Genomic DNA, 22163 nt, shown 5'->3' with positions numbered 1-22163 from the left:
AGCCTGTATGCAACCTGAACTTATCCCATGGCTTTTCAAGAACAGGAAAATCCACAACTAATAATACAGAAGCAAATCATACTGTAGATTATATATTTACAATGCACAGTCGAATATACAGTGGCCACTTGGTAGCCTCTGGGGTTTGGTTCCAGGCCCCCTGTAGATATCAAAATCCATGGATGCTCAAGTCCCATTAAATACAATGGTACTGTATAGTCAAATAGTGCCCCTTAAATGAAATTGCTAAAACAGGGTTTGCTTATTGGAATTTATATATTTTAAAAATATTTTCAAGCCATGGATGCTTGAATCCATGGATAATAACTCTGTGGATGTGGAGGACCAACTATAGAATATATATCCACATCAATGTAGCAACAGGCTCTGAAGATAAACTTAGAAATATGTGTGAATGAGAATCAATGTGCTGTTCTGTATGCAGTGTGAATGGGAATCAATGTGCTGTTCTGTATGCAGTGTGCATGGGAATCAATGTGCTGTTCTGTATGCAATGGACTCAGCATTTCCTCTATCCCAATTCCCTGTCCTCACCTTTTGCTGGAAATCTTTTTGCAATTCTTAAAACAGTATGAGTGCCCATGGAGATGTCTTCATTGGATAATAGCTACAAAAGGGATTGTTTCACTGGTTTCTGAGCAATGAGCAAGCAATGAGCAAGCAAGGAATCCATCTTTAGAACTCTTATCTACCACACCAACATTTTTGTATATTTAAATGGGTTACTCCCAAATGAGTGGGCATAGGACAATTGATCTTATAGCAGCTTACTTGAAAGTAAGACCTATTGAGTTCTATGATAGACATGAAAGACTGTATAGTAAATTTCTTTTTCAATTGTTGAAGTTTAGGGGAGGTTTCATTTTGTTTCTTTAATGCTACCAAGACTTTTTGTAATAATACCTGTCTATGCTTACTGAGACCTAATGTAGCAATAGAATGTAGCAATGTAGAATTAAAATACAGCTGTCTGAATCTTAAATATGCCAACTTTCGCTCCAGTCATCTGTGCATATGTTGCAGTTAGTAAGATCATCACAGTAAAATCAGTATATCTCCCCGTCATTGATGTCAGAGATGTGGGAAAGGGATATATTGATGTCAGAGATGTGGGAAAGGGATAATTTAATTTTGCATCACTTAAAGATGATTCTATTGCTAGGGACCTTGAAGGTATTGAGCTTAGATATATTAATTTCAGTAGGTCACCTTGCAACACTTGAATGCTATGGTATAGTCATCACATTGGCCTTGCTCTTTTGAAATTAGTTTAGCTCTTCCTAGATTTCTACCCATTCTGAACCATGCCTGGCTATTATAATCTATATAATGCACTGGGTAAATGCAAAGGTAAACAAATTAGAAATTATAGGGATGGAATGGAAATTAATCAGTTTCCTGACAGGGGTTGACTTTGGACTCCAAAGCTTGTTTTCTGCTGCTCCAGAGACTAGGACACGGAGCAATAGATTCAAGGTATTGGAACAGAGATTCCACCTAAACATTAGGAAGAACTTCCTGACAGTAAGAGCTGTTCGACAGTGGAACATGCTGCCTCAGAGAGTGGTGGGGTCTCTTTCTTCGGAGGTTTTTAAACTGAGACAGGATGTGTAATGAAACAATGGCAAGAGTACCTGGTGCATACTGAGACCAATGCACATAGTTGTGTAATGCTCGTCAGAACCAATGCACATGGGTGTACAATGTGCATCAGTATGCATAACTTCATCAGCTATGTAGTAGCGTAAAAGCAGCCCTCCACAGGACACAGACATATAGACATTATGGAACTGCACAATTCTAAGTCCTGCAGATGTAAGGCCACTTATGAAGATATACAGCCATAACAGGATCCCAGCATTCAATGCCAAGCACAAATGCAGACACCACTTGCAAATGCCTCAGTCTGTAGCACTTTTGTCGAGGTGCTGCCAGGTTGGAAATGTAGGGTTGTTTTGTCTTGTTTTGTTTTGTTTGTTTTAGGGGAGGGGTTATAACAATGTTGGCATTGCAAGATCTCACCCAAAGCATACTGCAGAAATAATCCACTTTGACACTGCTGGCTCTGTGCTAGGGAAGCATGGGAATTGTAGTTTGTCATGGCATCAGAGCTCTCTGATAAAGAAGGCTAAAGTGTCACAAATCTACAGTTCCCAGAATTCCCTAGCATTGATCCAGGACAGTTAAAATGGTGTCAAAATGGATTATTTCTGCAGTGTGCTTTGGCACAATGTGTGTGTGTGTGTTTAAAAAAATATGATGTATTATTCCTTTAAATAATACATTTAATTAAAATAAAGTTCCCATTATCATTGCAAAACCAATTCACATGAAGATTTGAATTAGGAATAAATGGCAAATCTACCTGGATCACATGTCAGTGAATACATAACCAATTTTCCATTTATTTATCATTTCTAAAGATCATCATTATTATTATTAACCATTATTTATAAAGCGCTGTAAATTTACACAGCACTGTACATACAATCTTTTTAATTGGACGGTTCCCTGCCCTCAGGCTTACAATCTAAAAAGACACGACACAAAGGGAGTGGGGGTGGGGAGGGGGGCATCTCTAGTAGGATAATACATATAAAATACATAGCAATACAGGAAATGATTCAATAAAACAGACAACAAAAGAACATCAAATAGCAAGTGACAATTATGCAATGCCTGGGAACGCTGCCCTGAACAGGATGGTCTTCAACTCCGTTTTGAAGCTGGTGAAAGAAGTGATGGCTCTTGCTTGTGGGGGAAGAAGGTTCCAGGAGTGAGGGGCAGTGAGTGAAAAGGGGAGAATCCGGGATGGGGCAGAGGAAATCCTGGGCTGGGACAGCAGACCTTGACTACCAGAATGGAGGGCCATAGTGGCAAGGTGAGGAGAAAGAAGGTCTGATAAGTAAGAAGGGGCCAGCCCATGGAGGGCTTTAAACGTCGACAGCAGGAGCTTATACTGAATGCGGAAAGGGAGGGGGAGCCAGTGAAGGGATGCCAACACAGGAGAGATATGGTCACAGCAGTGGGCGGATGTGATAATGCGTGCAGCTGAATGCTGGACAGAAATTAAAGGACAGAGGTGAGAAAGAGGAAGCCCAGCCAGGAGGACATTACAGTAATCAAGTCGTGAGATCACTAGGGCATGGACCAGGTTCTTGTCAGTAGAGGCGGAGAGTTATGGTTGGATTTTGGCAATATTATATAAAAAGAATCTACAAGCCTTGGCTGTGGTCTGGATCTGCGGGATACATGACAAAGAAGAATCAAAGATAAAACCAAGACTGTGGGTTTGCTGAACTGGTTAAATAGAAATGTTGTCCACAGAGACAGAAAAGGAGTGTTGAAGGGTGGGCTTAGGAGGAAAGACAAGAAGCTCCGTCTTGGACATGTTAAGCTTCAAACGCCGATGGCGCATCCACTGTGAGACAGCTGTGAGGCAAGAAGAGACTTGCTGTTCAAGCCTTGGAGAAAGGTCAGGGGTGGAAAGATATAATTGGGTGTCACTGGCATACAGATGGTAGGAAAAACCAAAAGAGCTGATGAATTTACCTAAGGATAGTGTGTAGATGATCACAAATAGGAAGAGAATTGGACACAAAATCTAAACATACATAAATGCAGGAAGCAATACATACAATATACACCCTCACACAGAACCCCCCAATAAAACAATATATTTGAAGGCATGCACCTATGTGCGGAAATGTATATTAAAATGTTCCATTCAATGGAAAATTTTCTTTTAATGTGCATTTAAAAAAAGTGTGCACAAAACTGCAATCATTTGAAATATCTGCATCATTTGAAAGAAATGTGAAAAAAATACTATTCTTCCTGCTTATTGAAATGAATAAATAAATTATAAGCCATTGCAGAAGTGGGATAGCCATACATTTTCAACTTGTTAAGGGACATTTTTGACCTTTCATCTTGGTCATATTTAGTGAACAATAAAAAAACTAATAGCAAAGAATGATATAAATATATGCCAATGACACCAAGTGTCATATTTCTTTACTTTAATTTCCTTGCAATCTTAGTCCTTCCTCTTAGATTTTGAGCTTGTGCTCTTTTTTACCTATAGTCAATGTCTATGTGTCATCCTATTAAAAACAATTTTTAGTATAACAGATGTTATTGTGGATTGTTGGGTTGTAGGCAGCCATGTAAAAAGCAGACTCCTAAGGAAACACTCCACAGATGAGCTGTATGAAAAACAACTGCAGCTGCCATAGTAGAAAGCAGAACAATGCATTGTGACTCAATATATAAACAGATAAGCTTGTTGCACAGGCTCTAGAATGGGCCTTTCGCATTGCTGTACAGAGCACTATTACTTTCCCACTGAAGTGGTATCTATTTATCTACTTGGACTTTTACATGCTTTCAAATTTCTAGGCTGGCAGAAGCTCAAACTAGTGATGGGAGTTCACTCTGTCACATGGAGCCTGGGCCACGAACTGCTGACCTCCTGATCTTGCAGTCGTCAGAGTCAGTGTCTTAACCACTGAGCCACCATGTCCCTTTTCAAAACATTAAATGCCAACCAACATAATTGGGATTTTCATCCTGCTGCACTGAATCATCTCAATTAAGAATGAATAGACAGTGCAGCCTGTTAATTTAGCCTGCTCCAAAAGCTTATTTTGTTTTGTGAGTTATTTGTTCTTTGCAGTCACCTGAATACTATTTTTGAGACTTTTTCAATCTCAGATAGATCAACTGCGGGATGCAAGTTTATACAGTGAAATTTCTCCTCCTTGTGGTTTATAAGCAAATCTTCAATCAACATGACATTATCATCAGCATCACTTCATAAGATTTCAGTGATCAAACAGGATAAGGGAAGAAGAGTATCTTCAATAATCATCACTCTAAGATTACAGGGCTTTTAAATTTAGTATATTTTAAATTGTTTTTAATATTTTTGATAGCTGAATTTCATTTTAATGTTGACCTTTTGTAGGTTTAACTATATTGTGTTTGCTTTAATTTGTAAAATGATTGAATCCTGATTTTGTGGGATTAGGGTCAAGGTGTGATCCCAGATGAAATATGATAGCACAAATATTGTCCTTTTGCAGGGAGGGGAAAATCTTTTTATTCAGCCAGGCCATCTTGTGCTATTTTGAAAGGAATATTGTTTCCTTATAGCTATATTGTAAATTGTCATATGAGTGAATTAATCTAATTTAGCTGCACCTTTTTTTAGTTAGCTGCTTTGTGTCTCATTTTGGAGGAGAAGGGAAAAGGAACAAATAGCTTAATCAATAAAATGGGGAATAGGCTGCATGCAGAAGAATGAGACTGAAAAAGTGTTCAGCTCTACACCCTTCTTGCCTTCATTAACTTTTTCAAAGCATTCTTTTTATTACATGTTCCCTGTTATTCAGCTGAGGCCTCAACACAATTATGTAACATTTGGGGAAAAAGATGCAGCCCAGCAAACCAGTACTGGAAGCTAAGATAGCAAAGATCTCTACGGCCACAAAGTATTTGCCATTAGAGCTCAGGTAGGTTGGCACAAAGGATAACCAAACACTGCAAAAAACCACCATGCTGAAAGTGATAAACTTGGCTTCATTAAAACTATCTGGTAATTTTCTAGATAGAAAAGCCACAGTGAAGCTGATCACAGCCAGGAAGCCCATGTAGCCCAGGACACAATAAAATAGGATAGCTGACCCTTCATTACATTTGAGTAGAATTTCTCCAGTCACTGAGTGCATGTCTACATCTGGAAATGGGGGAGAGGTTGACAGCCACCCAATACAAATGCCTGCTTGAATAAGGGAGCAGCAGAGAACAATAAAATTGGCCAGTCTTTGCCCCATGCATCTTCTTATTCTGCTTCCTGGCTTGGTCGCCATGAAAGCAAGAACCACAGTGATGGTTTTTGCCAAAATGCATCCTATAACAACTGAGAAGACAATGGCAAAGGTAATTTGTTGGAGGAGACACATCACCTTCCTTGGTGGGCCAATGAAGAGAAAAACACAGAGGAAGCAGAGCAGAAGGGAGATGAGAAGCATATAGGTAAGATTCCTGTTGTTGGCTTTGACGATGGCAGTGTCATGGTGCTTCAAAAATGTTCCTAGTACCAAAAGTGTGAATAAAGAAAGAGAAACTACTGAAATGACTAAACTGATCCCCAAAGGCTCTTCAAAGGACAGGAAGCTTACTATTTTATAAATGCATGAATTGCGGTCCATGTTTGGATATTGATCTTCAGGGCACTTGAAACAGTCATCCATGTCTGAAAATGAAATATGTGTATTTTCTCTAAGAAAAAAAATAACATGATGCAAAAAACTGAGTTTATAACATTTGTTGACTTATATTTTTATGGCTGGTCTTCAGTAACTGTAACCCTCCCTTCTACATCCACAGAATCAAAAATTTTTGGGGGGGGGGGGGAGGATTCCAAAAAGTAGACCTTGATTTTGTCATTTTGCATAATTTTACTATGCCAGTGTATAGAATGGGACTTGAGCATCCACAATTTTGGTATAAACAAGGGGTCTTGGAACCAAATCCCATCAGATACAAGGGCCCACTACAACCTAATGTTATAATAAGTTTATTGCCTAATTTATTTTGCTCTATTCTACCATAATGCCGGAACAGGCAACTGATCTGAGAGCTAAAATGGTTGGGAGATACAAATACTTATATCCATAGTTCAACACAGAGAACACTGGTTTGGAGATTATCACATTACCAAATAACATGACCTCTCCCCGATTGGATACAGTCGTGCTTTGTATTAATAGCTGATTTTATCACACTCAAATTGCCGCCGCTGCCACCGGGTGACTGCAACCCACATACAGCCCTGGTCCCAGCCACGTTTATGCGGCCCCTTTTCCAAAACGGCAAGCTCCCTTTTGGGAAAAGCAGTTGGATTAATGTGGTTGGGACCTGAACTACATGTGGGTTGCAGTCGCCCAACAGCAACAGCAGCAATTTGAGTTTGATCAAATCAGCTATTATCTGAAATGCGACTGTATGCTTTTGGGGATAAGTCGTGTTGTTTGGTAATATGATAATCTCCTTAGTCTAAAACATTCATCTCTGCCTGAAAATAACTCTTCCCAAACATCCTATAATTCTCATCCACATCATCCCAAAATTTAGAATAACTGTGTTAGTGGCAGAAGGTGGTGCTTACTGGTTATGTTCACATAAATACACACAAAAATATAATCCACTGATTTTACAGCTGAAACTGCTTTGCAAACTTCTTTGGAATACCATTACTGCCACTATTTGTTGTTATTGTTGTGTTTCTGACTTTTGGTGGCCATAAGGTAAATCTACCAAGAGGCTTTCTTGGCAAGATTTCTCAAAGAAAGTTTGCCATTGCTTGCTTCTGGAGATAAGAGTGTGTGACTTTCACAAGGTCACCCAGCAGGTTTCCATGGCTGAGGTGGGATTCGAACCTGGCTCTCTAGAGTTGTAGTCCAACACTCAAACCACTACACCATGCTATCTCTACTACAGATATTGTTGTTATGTGTCTTTAGGTCATTTCTAACTTATGGCAATCCTAAGGTGAACCTACTAAGAATTTTCATGGCAAAGATATTACAGAACTTGCAGACATATGGGGATCCAAATTTGTTGTGGAATCTGAGCCACATTTTCCAATCTGAGTCTACGATGCAGGTGTTAATATTTTTTCCTTTAAAAGTCTCCCATCTAAAACTCCAAACTAGAACTTTAAAAATATGTTATTTTGATGATATAGAGATCTGATGCTTTGATAACCTCTGGTTTCATTATTATCTTGGTGCTTGATGGCTGTCGGTGGTTACTGAATGGTAGAGTTAAGTCCAGAATGTTCTGCTTACTGGAAAGATAACCTGAGGTTTAAGATGCTGAAGCTATCATGCAACAGCAGCTACTTGCTACAAATACCTATCCACCAAACTATCCAGCAATACAGAACAATAGAGTTAGGTGGGAATCAAATACTGCATTTATGTTGGTTCAGGCAGACAAAATTTCCTTCTGTATATGACTCAACATAATCCATGCACTCTGATACGTACATTAATTTTCTAAGCATATTTCTCAGGACACTCAGAAAGCTCTTACCATTCTGGTTTGAAATCTGTCCTTCAGGACATGGGACACAATCATAACAACAAGATGCATTCCCCTCTTTCTTTCTCCGGAAACAACCAGGGTTGCAACTATCAGTACATACAGAAATGGGCAATGCCTGTTCCATAAATGAAAAATGAATGCTATAATTCAAAGACATATTTGATAAAATTTAAGGAAATAGATGGTTTGTACAGAATAACATCACAGTATCCTAAATGTTCTAAGGAATGTAGCATCTCAGATCCTGCTGATTCTTTAAATCTAATAGATACTGCTGGTCTTTCTGACCTATGTAATAAGGGATGAAGACAGAGAGGTACAGTGGTACCCCGGGATACGAATGCGCCGCCTTACGAAATTTCCGGGTTACGAAAAAAATCCATTTAAAAAAACTGTTCCGGGTTACGAAGGTTTTTTCGGGTTACGAAAAAATTTTTGGTGCTTTTCGGCGCTATTTCACACGAAATCGCGGCTTTTCCCCATTAGCGCCTATGGGTTTTTTGGCTTGCAAAGTATTTCGGGTTACGAAAGCGGCGGCGGAACGAATTAATTTCGTAACCCGGGGTACCACTGTATAGTAAAATGGTCCCCCCCCCTCCTCCTGTACCTGGAGAGGTGCAATTGGTACAGACACAGATTTTTATTCCAACCTACTCTATAGCAAGTACTGTAACAGCTTGCCATATCTTTTACTTTTAGGTTTAAAAATATATACCAAGAATTCAGTATGTTGCATCCAAATATACATAGATCAGACGTACCAAAATCAATGGGACAAGGTAATCACAATTAATGTAATTTCCATCAATTCCAGTAACTAAATCTGGATCCAACCCAGCACATTTTAAAAATAAATAAAAAAACTGTTTTCAGTGAAATCTACTTTGCACATTAGGAATCAGTTAAATATTAGGATATTTACCAAATTACCTCATTAAAACTGCTGTGCCATGAGATGGCATCATCATGGATGGTGAGCATTTTGTCAGGGAGAGCCTGGATATTCAGCCTTCCAACTTTCTTTCTAATAAATGATTGGTTTGGGAAAGTGATCCAGTTAATAATGTCGAATTCAGTTACCAGTTCTCTCTTCTGGTTAAAGAAAATCTTTTCTCCAGCATTGTTATTAAATGATACTCTTTCCAGAAAGTTATGGAGCTGGATATATAAAGAAAGGTTTATAAGTAGATGTACATGGATAGCAGCTACACCTGATTCCTCCTGAGTTAGAGCATGGCTTATTTTATCTGCTTCCACTAACAGAAGCTCTCCAGATCCTCATGTAGAAAGCCTTCCCAGACCTGCTACTCAATACTGATAACAGGTGATGACTGCCATATGTGGTTATTTAATGATATTTATATGCATGTATACTCTCTGCTGGTGCTTCTGACTGTTATTGCCAAATCCATTAAAACCTGACCATTCTTCTCTATCTCTGTCTCTAGATTTTGAAGACCCTATGAGGTGCAGAATTCCATAACACTGAGCCATGAAATTAAAGTGGTGTGAAAGTGCTTTTTTTCTACAGTGTGGCAGCCCCCAAGAAGCATTTTCAGGAGCTGGTGAAAATCTCCTGTAGGCAAATATCACCCACTCATTTTTTTCAGAACAGGGCAGTGACAGAAGAACACAAATCCTCTTCAGAACAAAGAGATAAAATAATATCCAAAATTTCCAACACTGCAAGCTGTGTTTGTTGAATCTATTAATAAGAGGTGCAGAAAGTAGAAAATACTCACTGGCAGTTGTATTTATGACATTTCAAGATAGTTTGCTCTCTCATATTGTGCCTACTCGAGCCATTTACCTGCCATGAGTGTTGATACTGAAGGTTACACTTGGATCCATTCATCATTCTTGCCTGCTTGGACTGAGCAAGCATGGCATGCAAAGCATGTGCCACAGCATAGACAGCATTGTAGATACTGTAACTGTGGCCAGTCATGCTTATTTCAAAAAAAGTCCCAGGAAGATCCTCAAGTTTCTCAGCCCCAGTACACATACTAACAGCTTTGTTGCTATCAAATGAATGTGAAAATTCACAGTTAAATGCTTCTCTCCAAAAATCCTTGAGGAAACCATCTTCTTTTGTCAAAAAATGATTTCTGGATTGAAGAAAAGATTGGAAAGCAGATACTTCATGTGAACTGTGAATTGTAAAGGAGAGAGCTCCATGAATAGGTCGTATATCCCAACTCCTTTGAAAAGATAATGCCATCAGGTCCATCTGGGCAGTCATAAGCCATACTTTACCTCTAGGTTCTTTTACTTCGATTTCTGATAGATATAGCAGTGTTCTTAAATATACTATGTGATCTTCATAGATGACCAAAACATTTGCATTGCTATAAATGAAATCATAGATCTCAAATAAAAACTGCAATATCTTATACGCTTCCAAGATGTTGATTGTCTTGATACTTTTTATGAAAGCAACACAGATGTCATAGAGGGCAAACTGTGCAAGTAATGTCTGTACAAACCTTTCTCCATTCTCATTATCTTTAGAAATGACACCAACCCATGTCCACCTGAAGTGTAAAAGTAACTGGGCAATCCCTTTAGTCTGATAGTTTTCATTCAGAACCATTTGATAAAAGGGAAGGTTCTCAGTGTTGTCATGTATCACTGGAGCAGAGCCATACATGAACTGCAAAAACAAAAGTTGAATGGGTTGGAAGAAGAAGATTTTCAAATGTAATGTGTATAAATGTGTGCCACTGTTCCAACTCTCCTCTCCCAAATTGTATGAATTGTTCCCAGACTGTAACTGAGGGTCCAAACAGACAGGCCAAAATAAAGCTGCTTCGAGTCACTTTGGAAGTATGCTGTTTTAATTATTCATGCATCCTAAGAGGCCAGAAGCCACACCAAAGTCATGCTCCATCCTAAGGACCAGAGCACAGCTTTGGCACAGCTTCCAGTTTCTTAGGACGCAAGCATCATTTAAACAGCATACCTCCAAAGTGACCAGAAGCAGCTTTATTTTGGCCTGTATATTCAGGCCCTGAGTTTAACATTTATGTTCCAGGACTAACTATGGGAAGAGTGTTGAAGAATTCAGTATACAAATATACAGATTCAGCACACTGAGGAGCCTTTAAAAATAATTATGTAATTCTCCTCAATCATTGCAACTACAAATGAATCCTTGAAGACAAGAAATTATCTAGCTATGGATCCTTATGCATAGCTATTCAATGGCTACATTCCACTGAATTAAAAATTCTGACTCCTAGGTAAGTTAGGTGTAGGATTAAACCAGGGGTGCATTGGGATCCCACACTCCATTTCACCCTCCACAGTATACTGCTGTTACTATTGCACTGTGGGTGGCTTCTTCCTTTCTTTTACTTTATGGCAGTACTTACCACCTGAAACTATTTCAGGAGCCATGAATTTACAAAAGCTACAAATTATTTTCCCCCTCCTCTTATTATTTTTCTCATTCGTGGTTCTTTATTAATTTCAATGTATTGTTATGTATTTTTTTAACCATGTTTTATTGTTTAATTTTATACTTGGGAGGGAGGGTTGGGACGGGGTTTTGTGGGGCTTGTTGTTTTTATTGTTGTATATTGTACAAACTTTGTTGTTACCTGCCTCGATCCCCAAAATGAAAGAGGTGGGATATAAATAAATATTTTATTATTGTTATTATTGAAAAATATTATAAACATTAGGAGGAATATCAATTTGTGTTAGGGTGCAATGACAAACATTGTTTCATCATCACTGCTCAATTTACAGCAGCCTCTTCCCTTCCTGTCACCTGACAAAGGAAAACAGATAGTGACATATCCAGGACCTAGTGAAGCCTTGACTATGGTGTACAATGGAGAGGGCCAGAGGGAGATTCCTAAGAATGGGAAAGAGATTACCTTCCATGGGAATCCAAAGCCAGATTCAACACAAAGAATTCATTAAGAACTTAACAAATGATGCATAGATAGAGCACCCACACACTGTACCTGTGGGATTTTGTAGATTCCCAAGATGTTGGCCATATGGAGTGAAGTTTCAGGATAAAGAGCTCCGATGACTGAGATCAAGTTGGTCCAAATGTCTTTTGTGTAATTGGGGATAAATGTCTTCCGTAGGGAGAATAGTTGCATAGTGGCATAGTAAGTCCATCTTGCACCATATCTGTCATAGATGTTGAACCCCAAGGTGCAGTTAGGTAAGATCTTACTGTTCTCATTGATTTCCTTCACAGCATATGCTAAGGCCAAGACATGCTGGTAATGCTTAGTCATTACCCTACAATAAAATCATATTTGTATTACAGAGAAATTCTGGATCGAATAAAACTGTAGATAAATTGCTCATCTCTCTACCTCTTCCACACACACACACACACACACACACACGCTTCTTCATCAGGCAAAAGATGTTAGAAAATCATTCAGAAGGGTGCGGAAAGTGATGCTGTTGGAGTCAGAAGCCTACATTTTTAATCAGATGTTGTCTGATAATTATAATAGTTGTAATTGTTATGATTTCACCACTGTGACCACCTCTTGCATTTCTTGGACACATTAAAAAAAGACTGTCGGCATCTTACATATGAAATATACACACGTTAACAAGTATAAAACAAATGCAAAAACAAGTTAAAAAGCAATACAAAGATAAAACAGTACATATTCCCAAGAACAAATCAATCAGACTAACACTGATATTTAATTATCAAGTGATTATATCCTATCAAATGCCTGGGAGTTAGCATATATCATCTTCTAGAATTCGATAGTTAGAATTACAAGTAAAATTTCCACACTTTCAGTAAACGGCATAACAATTCATAAAATGATATCTTCCTGGGAGTTGCAATCCAGATGCAAAAGCCCACTTGAGCCACAAGCAAATGTCGTAAGGATTGCTATGGAGTATGGATTCAGAGAGTGATACAGAATGGCTGAGCATCCCCATGTCAAATGAGGAAAGAGTGAAGAAGTTTGTTTGATGCGGATGGCAGAATTATTTCAGTATCTATCAATTTAAATCACTCAAAAGACAATCGGGAAAGGAGAAACTTTGAGAGTCCATTGAAGGAAAGCTACTCTGAAAGATAAATTCCCGGGGAATGAGTGGCAGAGGGAAGGAGAGGGAGAAACTGAGATAGGGAAACATTTCCTTACATTTTCTCAGAAGTGAGGTTATGAGGATGACCAGTGAAGTTGTTTGAAACATCAGGCAAGAAGACAAAAGATGTAATGCCACCAATGATGAAATCACCAGGCTGAAAATATCTGTGAAAAATAGGTGGAGGACTTGTGATGGCACATTTCATTGCATGGTTGTTACATACCATGTGAGGCATCAGCATCAGCAGCAAAAATGCTAATGTCACCATTCTAAAAACAGATATTCCCTGAAAGATACTTATTTTCTTTTTTCATAATTTACATGCCTGGATACACCAGCTATCCTGTAACATAGGATAGAAAACTTATATAAAACATACAATATCTTTGAATTTTGCTTGTCTCCAAACCTTTGCTCCAGATCTGAATGGTACAGTGACTATTTATATTAGTCTCTGTTTCGTTTTGCAAGTAGCCACATGGCCTCTAGTGGTTTTATCTAGAAGCAGAATTGATCATAGGTAATCTGATAATTATGTGGGGGGAGAAAGGGGTGGAATCCACATTATGATTTCTCTGTGGCATCGCTAAAGAAAGCAGGTGTGTTAACTCGATCACAAATTATCTCTGCAGCAGTAGATAAATATTTAAGTATAGCAACAACAACAACAATGGTTTTGGATGCATGGACTAATTCTAATTTTTTAAAAAATAGATTTAAAAAACCAAAGGCACTTCACTATGAAATTGTACATATTGGAACTAGAACATCCGTGAATTTTGGGTGACTGAGAGGTGAAACAGAGGGGGGAAATGAAGCTGCTCTGATGACGGGGCATTTATGCAACACACACCATGAAAGTGAGTGGAAATCAGAATGAAGCTGCACTCTGGGGCTAAAAATTGGAGCAAAAAGAAGCCCCAATACTCTGTCTTAGCAGGGAAAATGTGCATCTTTGCTTCTACACATTGTGGCAAAGCAAAAAAATGAAAGTGTGACACCTCCAATGGATCTCATTCCAACCTACACAAACCAAACAGTGCAAGAGGGGGTCTGGGGAAAGGGAGGTGAAGGGGACATGTATGGGGCCCCCAAGATTGTACTTTGTGAATGTATTACTCAGCACACTGATGCACCAATTCCCAGCACCACCGGTGCATCACACATGTGACTGTATGGCTTATCAAATGTGTGGCCATCCAATGGAATGGCATCTAGGCAGGATGTGGGAGGTATTTGGAGGTTGAAGGTGGTGTGTTTATGTGATGGTGTGCATGCATGGTAGGTAGGCAACCAAAAAATAATGATAATAACCCCCACAGTGCAGCTTCACACTTTGCTATGTGGACTGCCCATCAGTATTCAGCCGCTTTGGGAGCAATCAGTGCAGACAGCAGGGTTTTGACCCACTTTTGGAAAATGCAGGATTGAGCCACTCTTTCCTGCCCATTTGCTCTGGTCCTTAGATGATCAAAGGAAAGAAAGCCATGTGAGATACACAATTTAGAGAGCTGGGTATTGACGTAGTGAAGAGATTACTCAGGGGTAACATGATTGCTATCTTTAAACATGTACAGTTATGCCACATAGTAGATGCTGTGAGCTCACTTTCTGTTCCTGCAGAGACTAGAACATGAACAATGGATTTAAATTTCAAGAAGAGGAGTGCCTGTTATCAGCTTTGGCTGATAGGCCAGTTGCGCCCCTACCTGGAGCAGCAGGACCTAGAAACGGTCATACATGTTCTAGTAACCTCTCATCTTGATTTCTGCAATGCGCTCTACATGGGGCAACCTTTGTGCCACGTCCAGAAGCTCCAATTGATACAAAACATGGCAGCCAGACTGGTTGCCGGAAATTCCAAGTTTGACCATATTACACCTATTTTAAAATCACTACATTGGCTGCCTATTAGCTTCCGGGCACAGTACAAGGTGTTGGTTATCACCTATAAAGCCCTACATGGCCTGGGTCCAGTCTACTTGAAGGAACGCCTCCTCCCATATAATCCTTCCCACACATTCCGATCCTCCAGGAAAAACCTCTTACAATCTAGAAAGACCAGACTGGCGGTGACCTCCCGGAGGTCCTTCTCTGTCACCACTCCAAAAACTTGGAATGACCTGCTGGAAGAGATTCACCAATTATCCTCACTCGAGGCTTTTTATAAGGCGACAAAAACCTTTCTCTTCCGGCAGGCCTTTCCCGATTGTTAATGTCCAGAACCAACTTGAATCCCCCTCCTTTTATTATTATTTTTATTTGTGGTTTGTTTTTTTTTAATTTTGATGTATTGTTATATACTTTTTAACCATCTTTTACTGTTTAATTTTATAGTTGGGAGGGAGGGTTGGGTCGGGGTCTTGTGGGGCTTGTTGTTTTTACTGTTGTATATTGTATTAACTTTGCTGTTACCCACCTCGATCCTCAAAGCGGAAGAGGAGGGATATAAATAAATAAATAAATAAATAAATAAATATTGTTGTTGTTGTTGTTATTATTATTATTATTATTACTTTAGGTGGAGCCACAACAAACACAGTAGTTTCAATATGACATATGTCCTTCTTTTCCTCTCCAACTCATGACCAATGCCACCTCCCTCCACCACTCCTTTTTTGTGAAGTATCTCTCCAAGGCCCCCAAATAGTACTTATTTTTGTTCAATAGAAAAGAAAGACAACTTTTGATGAATGGTGACAAACATGTTTTTGCCATCATTTCCACAGGGGACAAAAATTGTGAGTATAATTATCCAAACAATAGTAAGGCACAATTATCTTCATTCAGAAGATCCCTGTGGGATTTTACTAGCAAATTCAAGCCACACTGACAACCAAGATTGCTCCACTAAAATTTAAAGTTAGAGATGAAGGACACACACCATTTTTAAAATCCCCTTTGCTTCACATTTCCCATTCAACAATACCTGCTTATTACAAAAGGGAGATTTTGCAATCATGTCAGTTTGGGATTTAGGACATCTGTACGACAAGGAAGAAACAGCTATCAGTTTGGAAACAAAATATTCACTTACCTAAATGCTTTCATTTCTTAGGTCTACTCACAAGTAATTCCCATAGACAGTTTTTGTAAATTGGGCTCAGCCATATAAACCCACTGCGTGACCTTGAGCAAGTCACATTGTTACGCCAAGTTGTTTTTATTGAGACTGTGTTGGATATTTCCTCTTCCAAGAAACCCACCCCAGCAGGAGCCCACACAGAAACTTGAAGCACCAAATTTGGTTTTGCACTATTCATGTAACATTTATTAAACGTAAAGACATACATATATTCAAGTACCAAGAGAGCTCTCACACACACCATTCACCCAATACTCACGCATACAAGAGTGGCTGTCACTGAAGTCATTGATCAGGTGCCTTCATGAAGCCATGGGAGATCTGATGCCGCGGATTCAGGATCACAAAGTCACTGCTTTCAAAAGTCTCTCTTTTAAACCTTTCTACCTTTCCACTGACCACCGCCTTTTGGGTTTTGTCCAGGAGTTTCTTCTTCAGCATAATCTGGGTTGTTTTCTACATTCCATCTCTTATCAGTCCAAATTTCAAACATCCTGGATGGTCATCCAAACATACAGTAACTCATCACTGTTAGAACCTGTATGTTCTCTGTTCCTAGATAAAGTTTTTGGCAGCTACATCTTGTTTTCTTCAAGATGCGCCATCTCCGTCAACAGACTTGAAATCCTCGCTTTGCTTGCCAGGTAACTTCTCCACATCATGCATTACGGCTTCTCCATTTTGTTCAGAGCAACAGTGCCACCTTATTCACATTCACTCATCTCTTCACAACATTCTCTCAGCTTCAGAGTAGCCCACTCTTCAGCCACAAAGGCTCTCAGAGCAGTTTATGAATTTTTAATTAGACAGTTCCCTGCCCTCAATAGCAAACTTCCTTTGAAGAAATGTACCAAGAAAACCCCATGATAGGGTTGCCATCAAGTTGGAAACAACTTGCAGGAACATAACAACAGCAAGGCGCTTGAATAATTAAATGGAAAGGGTCCCTCCATCTCCTTTCCCATTTTCATCTCTTTCTCTCTCACACACGCTCTCATTCCCAGACCTGACAGTTTGTTTTTCACACATCACTCTTCTTCAGTGGTTAAGGGTCCCAAATTCTACCCATTTGCTATGGACAATTTTGATTCTGTAAATAGTTGACATGAAGCAAAGACACAAAATCCTTATAGGTCAATTGCTTTTTGCCACTGAAATAACTTTGTTTACATCCTAAATATACAAAAAAATGTGAATGTTGATCATTTCTTAATAGAAATAAAATAAAATAAAAGTCTCACTCAAACTTTATGTGGTCTGTTTATATAATATTTTCATATATATAAAAGGGCCTAAATCTAATTACTAATCCAACCAGAGTAGATCCACCAAATCAGTCGCTGAATGGTCAACACTTATATCAATCCCACTGGTTCATTCGGTCTCCTTTGGTCAGGATAAGCAATTTTGGATATAAACCACATTGTGTGTGTGTGTGTGTGTGTGTGTGTGTGTGTGAAAAACAGGAAAAATTGCCTTTTATAAGGGCATTTTTAAAAGTTACAAAATAAGAACTGGAATAGCAAAAGGGTGAGAGGCTTGACAAATAATACTATAGTGTGGTTCACGATAAAATATAAAATATGTAAAAAGAAAAAAGAAAAGTTATCTCAGAATTAAAATACATTCCCCCCCTCCATTTTATCATGTCACATGAGGATGTACATATGAGAAAAGGTAGGGGTACATGTGTGAAAGAGGACATTTATTGCAAGTTTGTATTTGACCTTTGGAGGAGGAATCGTTGGGGCTGTCCTCAACACATGAATGTAGCCCCAAAGATTAAAATCAAATAGCCCCCCTAAGACAGTGTTGACAGATTCTTGGGGTCCAGAAGCCATTTTCCCTTTCCCTTGGGATTTTGCAAATTTCATGGCTTTCTGAACACTGAGAATAAGTTATCCAAATAATGGCAAATTACACTGCCAAAGTCTGAAGGCACAATTCATCATGTTAGTGTTATTTATCTGTGGAATTTTTTTAAGGACAGGAAGAGTTGTTTTTTTTAAAGGAAGTGACTGAAGAATCTCTTCTGGTTTCCAGAAAAATCTCATTTCAGGCCTCAAACAAGCTCAAGGAGAGCTAGGTCAGTAAGGGCTCAAATCCTAATTACATAAATTATCATTACACGTCATGTTATCCACAACAACTATATTACCCTATAATTCTCACAGAGGAAAGTCCCCTATGGATTCCCTGGAAAATACTCCCTATAGTTCCCATTTGACCAAGCCTCCATGTGGTTTCCAAGAAGTTGCAATGAATACTGGCTAGTGACAAATATGTTTAAAAGGTTATCTTTGAAACAGAGAACTAGAGCCAAGGAGAAATTGCTCCAGCCCTCCACTGTGTGATGAGTTTCACTTAATGTGAAAAAAGTATATTTCTGTGTTGGAAGGTGGCAGGGGGAAAAAATCAGATATAGCACCAGCAGTTGAGCTGTCTTTCTAGATAGGTTGTTTTCATAAGAACAATTCTGTCCCAATGGCTGTAAGTAGAAAACTGGACAAGTGCGTCGTGGGGAGAAGTGCACCATAATCAAGATGATGTTGTTGGGAATCTTTCAGTTCTTGATGCAGATACCACATTCTGAATTCCGGGAACACATTGCAAGATGCTCCATTCTCAATGCAGTCTATACTCCTTACAAGTATTATAAGACAGGTGACCTTATAATTGGTGGCACTGCTTCTCAGATGGCTGTATTTTTGGATCCATTTTCCTTCTCTCATTATCCTGCTCATTATGCTCATTTCCCCATGTAAGCATATTCCCCCTATTACATAATGTTGCCATTTAAATTTATTTGTATTCCAGTCCTTTTCATGTCTGCTTGGAAGTAAGTCCAGCTGCATTTTCTGAGACTTGTGCTCAGGTAAGTATTCATGTCTTCAAAAGAGAATTCTAAACTTCATTTAAAGAGTTTTTTACATTATGCTTAGGGTGATTCCAATATTTTCAGGCATACGTCTTCGATTCCTCCAGTTTCTTCAAAATATCACTTTAATACTCCTCCTTGTTCCCATTGTTCCCATATCTTCTATTTCTTCTCTTACCCATATCATTTCTATCAGCTTTGTTTCTTTGTTTCTTTTATTATTTTGACTTTTAATATTCTAAGATACTATATTACTATACAAATATGCCCACATGTCTGATGCTATTACTGTTGTTTTATTTCAAAACACTGATTATTTCAAGACATAAGACTCAATTACCGACTTCTGAAAATCTACTTTTGCTTTCACTCCATTTAAATCCACATCCTTTCCTTTAATCATTAACATGATTCATGTCCAAATACCCTGCAGGTATTATTATTATTATTATTATTATTATTATTATTATTATTGTCATGTTGAATCAGAAGAATCAGTTACATAGCTCTACATTCTGTTCCCAGAGTGTACAACTTGATGCCAATGAGAAGTCCTCATACAGAACATGAATGCAAATACAGTGGTACCCCGGGATACGAATTACCCAGCTTACGAATTTTTCGGGATACGAAAAAATCCCATAGGGATTTATTGTTTCGGCTTACGAAGGTTTTTTCGGGTTACGAAAAAACCTCGGCGCTATTTTCAATGGAGCCGCGGCAGAGCCGCGGCTTTTTTTCCATTAGCGCCTATGGCAATTCGGCTTACGAAGGTTTTTCGGGTTACGAAATTAGCCGCGGAACGAATTAATTTCGTAACCCGAGGTACCACTGTATATCTTCTATTTATGTTCTCCAGGAACTGACATTCAAATTGCAGGCATGCCCTCTCAGATACTGGTGAAATAATAGCCCTTGGCAGCTTTATATTCAATGAATTTTTCTCCTCTCCCTTTGAAACTAACTCACTGGGTATGATATAGTAGTATAACAGTATAACAGTAAACACTTTTTCATGCCTTTTGATCACAGTGTTTATATTCTAGTTCTTTAGAAACATCTGTTTAGAGTACTAAGTAATACTAGATAAAATGGCATGGGTTTTATTCAAATAAAAAGAAGGGTAATTTCTAGGAAAATTACAGCTTCATTTCATCTGTGGATTTTTTTAGGACAGAAGAGTTTTTTTTTTTTTTTATAATAAGGAAGTGGACTGAAGAATCTCTGCTGGTTTTTCCAGAAAAATCTCAGTTCAAGCCTCAACAAGCCAAGGAGAGCCTAGGTCAGTAAGGGCTCAAAATCCTAATTACATAAATTTCATTACACGCAGGTTAGCCACAACTATATGACCCATAATTCGCACAGAGGAAAAGCCCCTATGGATTCCCTGGAAAATACTCCCTATAGTGTCCCATTTTACACCAAGCCCTCCTGTGGTTTTTCCCCAAGAATGTGCAAATGAATACTGGCTAGTGAAAAATATGTGTAAAAAGGTTTTATCTTTGAACGAGAACTAGAGCCAAGGAGAAATTGCTCCAGCACTCCACTGGTGTGATGAGTTTCAATTAATGTGAAAAAAAGTATATTTCTGTGTTGGAAGGTGGCAGGGGGAAAAAATCAGAATAGTCACCAGCAGCTTGAGCTGTCTTTCTAGATAGGATTGTTTTCATAAGAACAAGTCTGTCCCAATGGGCTGTAAGTAGAAAACTGGACAAGGCGTGTGGGAAAGTGCACCATAATCAAGATGAGTTGTTGGGAAATCTTTTCTGTTCTGGAGGCATATACCACATTCTGAATTCCAGGGGAACACATTGCAAGAATGCTCCATTCTCAATGCAGTCCTATACTCACTCACAAGGAATTATAAGCAGGTGACCTTATAATTGGTGGGCACTGCTTCTCAGAATGGCTGTATTTTTTGGATCCATTTTCTTCTCTCATTACAGGCTCATTAATGCTCATTTCCCAGGTAAGCTATTCCCCTATTTACAGAGTTTGCCCATTTAAATTTATTTTTGTATTCCAGTCCTTTTCATGTCTGCTTGGAGTAGTCCAGCTGCATTTTCTATCTGAGACTATGTGCCTCAGTTAAGTAGTCATGTCTTCAAAAGAAGAATTCTAAACTCATTTAAAAAGAGTTTTTTTTTACATTATGCTTAGGAGGGTGATGTCCAATATTTTCAGGCATACGTCTTCGATTCCCTCCTTCCTCCGTTTCTTCTCAAAATATCAACTTTTAATCTCCCTCCTGGTTTCCCATATCTTCTAATTCTTTCTTACCCCCAATTCTTTCCTATCAGCTTGTTTCTTTGTTTCTTTTATTATTTTGACTTTTTTAATATTTTCGAAGATTACTATTTAAGAATAAACAACTATGCCCCACATGGGCGGATGCTATTACTGTGGTTTTATTTCACAAAACACTGATTATTTCAGACATAGACGCAATTAACGACTTCTGCAAATACTACTTTGTGCTTTCACTCCATTTAAATCCACATCCTTTCCTTTATCATTAACAGGATTCATGGCCCAAATACCCTGCAGGTATTATTGTTGTTTGGTGTTGTTGTTGTTGTTGTTGTCATGTTGAATCAGAAAGAATCAGTGACATATTCTAATATTCGGTTCCCAGAGATGTACAACGTGATGACCAATGAGAAGTCCTCATACAGAACATGAATGCAAATAGATCTTCTAGGTATGTTCGCCAGGAACTGGCATTCAACTTGTCCAAGGGCTGGCCCGCGTCAGATTACGGTGAAATAAGGCCCTGGCAGCTTATATTGATGAATTTTTCTCCTCGTCTCTCCCTTTTGAAACTAACGCAATGGGTATGATAATATAGTATAACAGTAGAACGTAAACACTTTTGCATGCCTTTGATTCCAGTGTTTTATATTCTAGTTTCTTTAGAAACATCTGTTTAAAGTACTAAGTAATACGAGATAAAATGGCATGGGTGTTATTCAA

The 22163-nt window shown here is 38.6% G+C and overlaps 1 protein-coding gene across 1 annotated transcript; it reads right to left on the bottom strand.

Moving 5' to 3' along the window:
• Positions 1–5378: 5378 nt before the first annotated feature.
• Positions 5379–13385, bottom strand: LOC121933773 (vomeronasal type-2 receptor 26-like). Its single transcript, XM_042473762.1, has 5 exons — positions 13281–13385; positions 12111–12399; positions 9947–10789; positions 8125–8251; positions 5379–6280 (listed from the first exon to the last, which is right to left on the bottom strand). Coding segments are annotated over exons 1-5 (2163 nt in total). The 5' UTR covers positions 13283–13385.
• Positions 13386–22163: the final 8778 nt, after the last annotated feature.

Source organism: Sceloporus undulatus, chromosome 6, assembly GCF_019175285.1.
Source record: "Sceloporus undulatus isolate JIND9_A2432 ecotype Alabama chromosome 6, SceUnd_v1.1, whole genome shotgun sequence".
Lineage (NCBI taxonomy): Eukaryota > Metazoa > Chordata > Lepidosauria > Squamata > Phrynosomatidae > Sceloporus > Sceloporus undulatus.
This window is presented reverse-complemented; position numbering and strand designations above follow the sequence as displayed.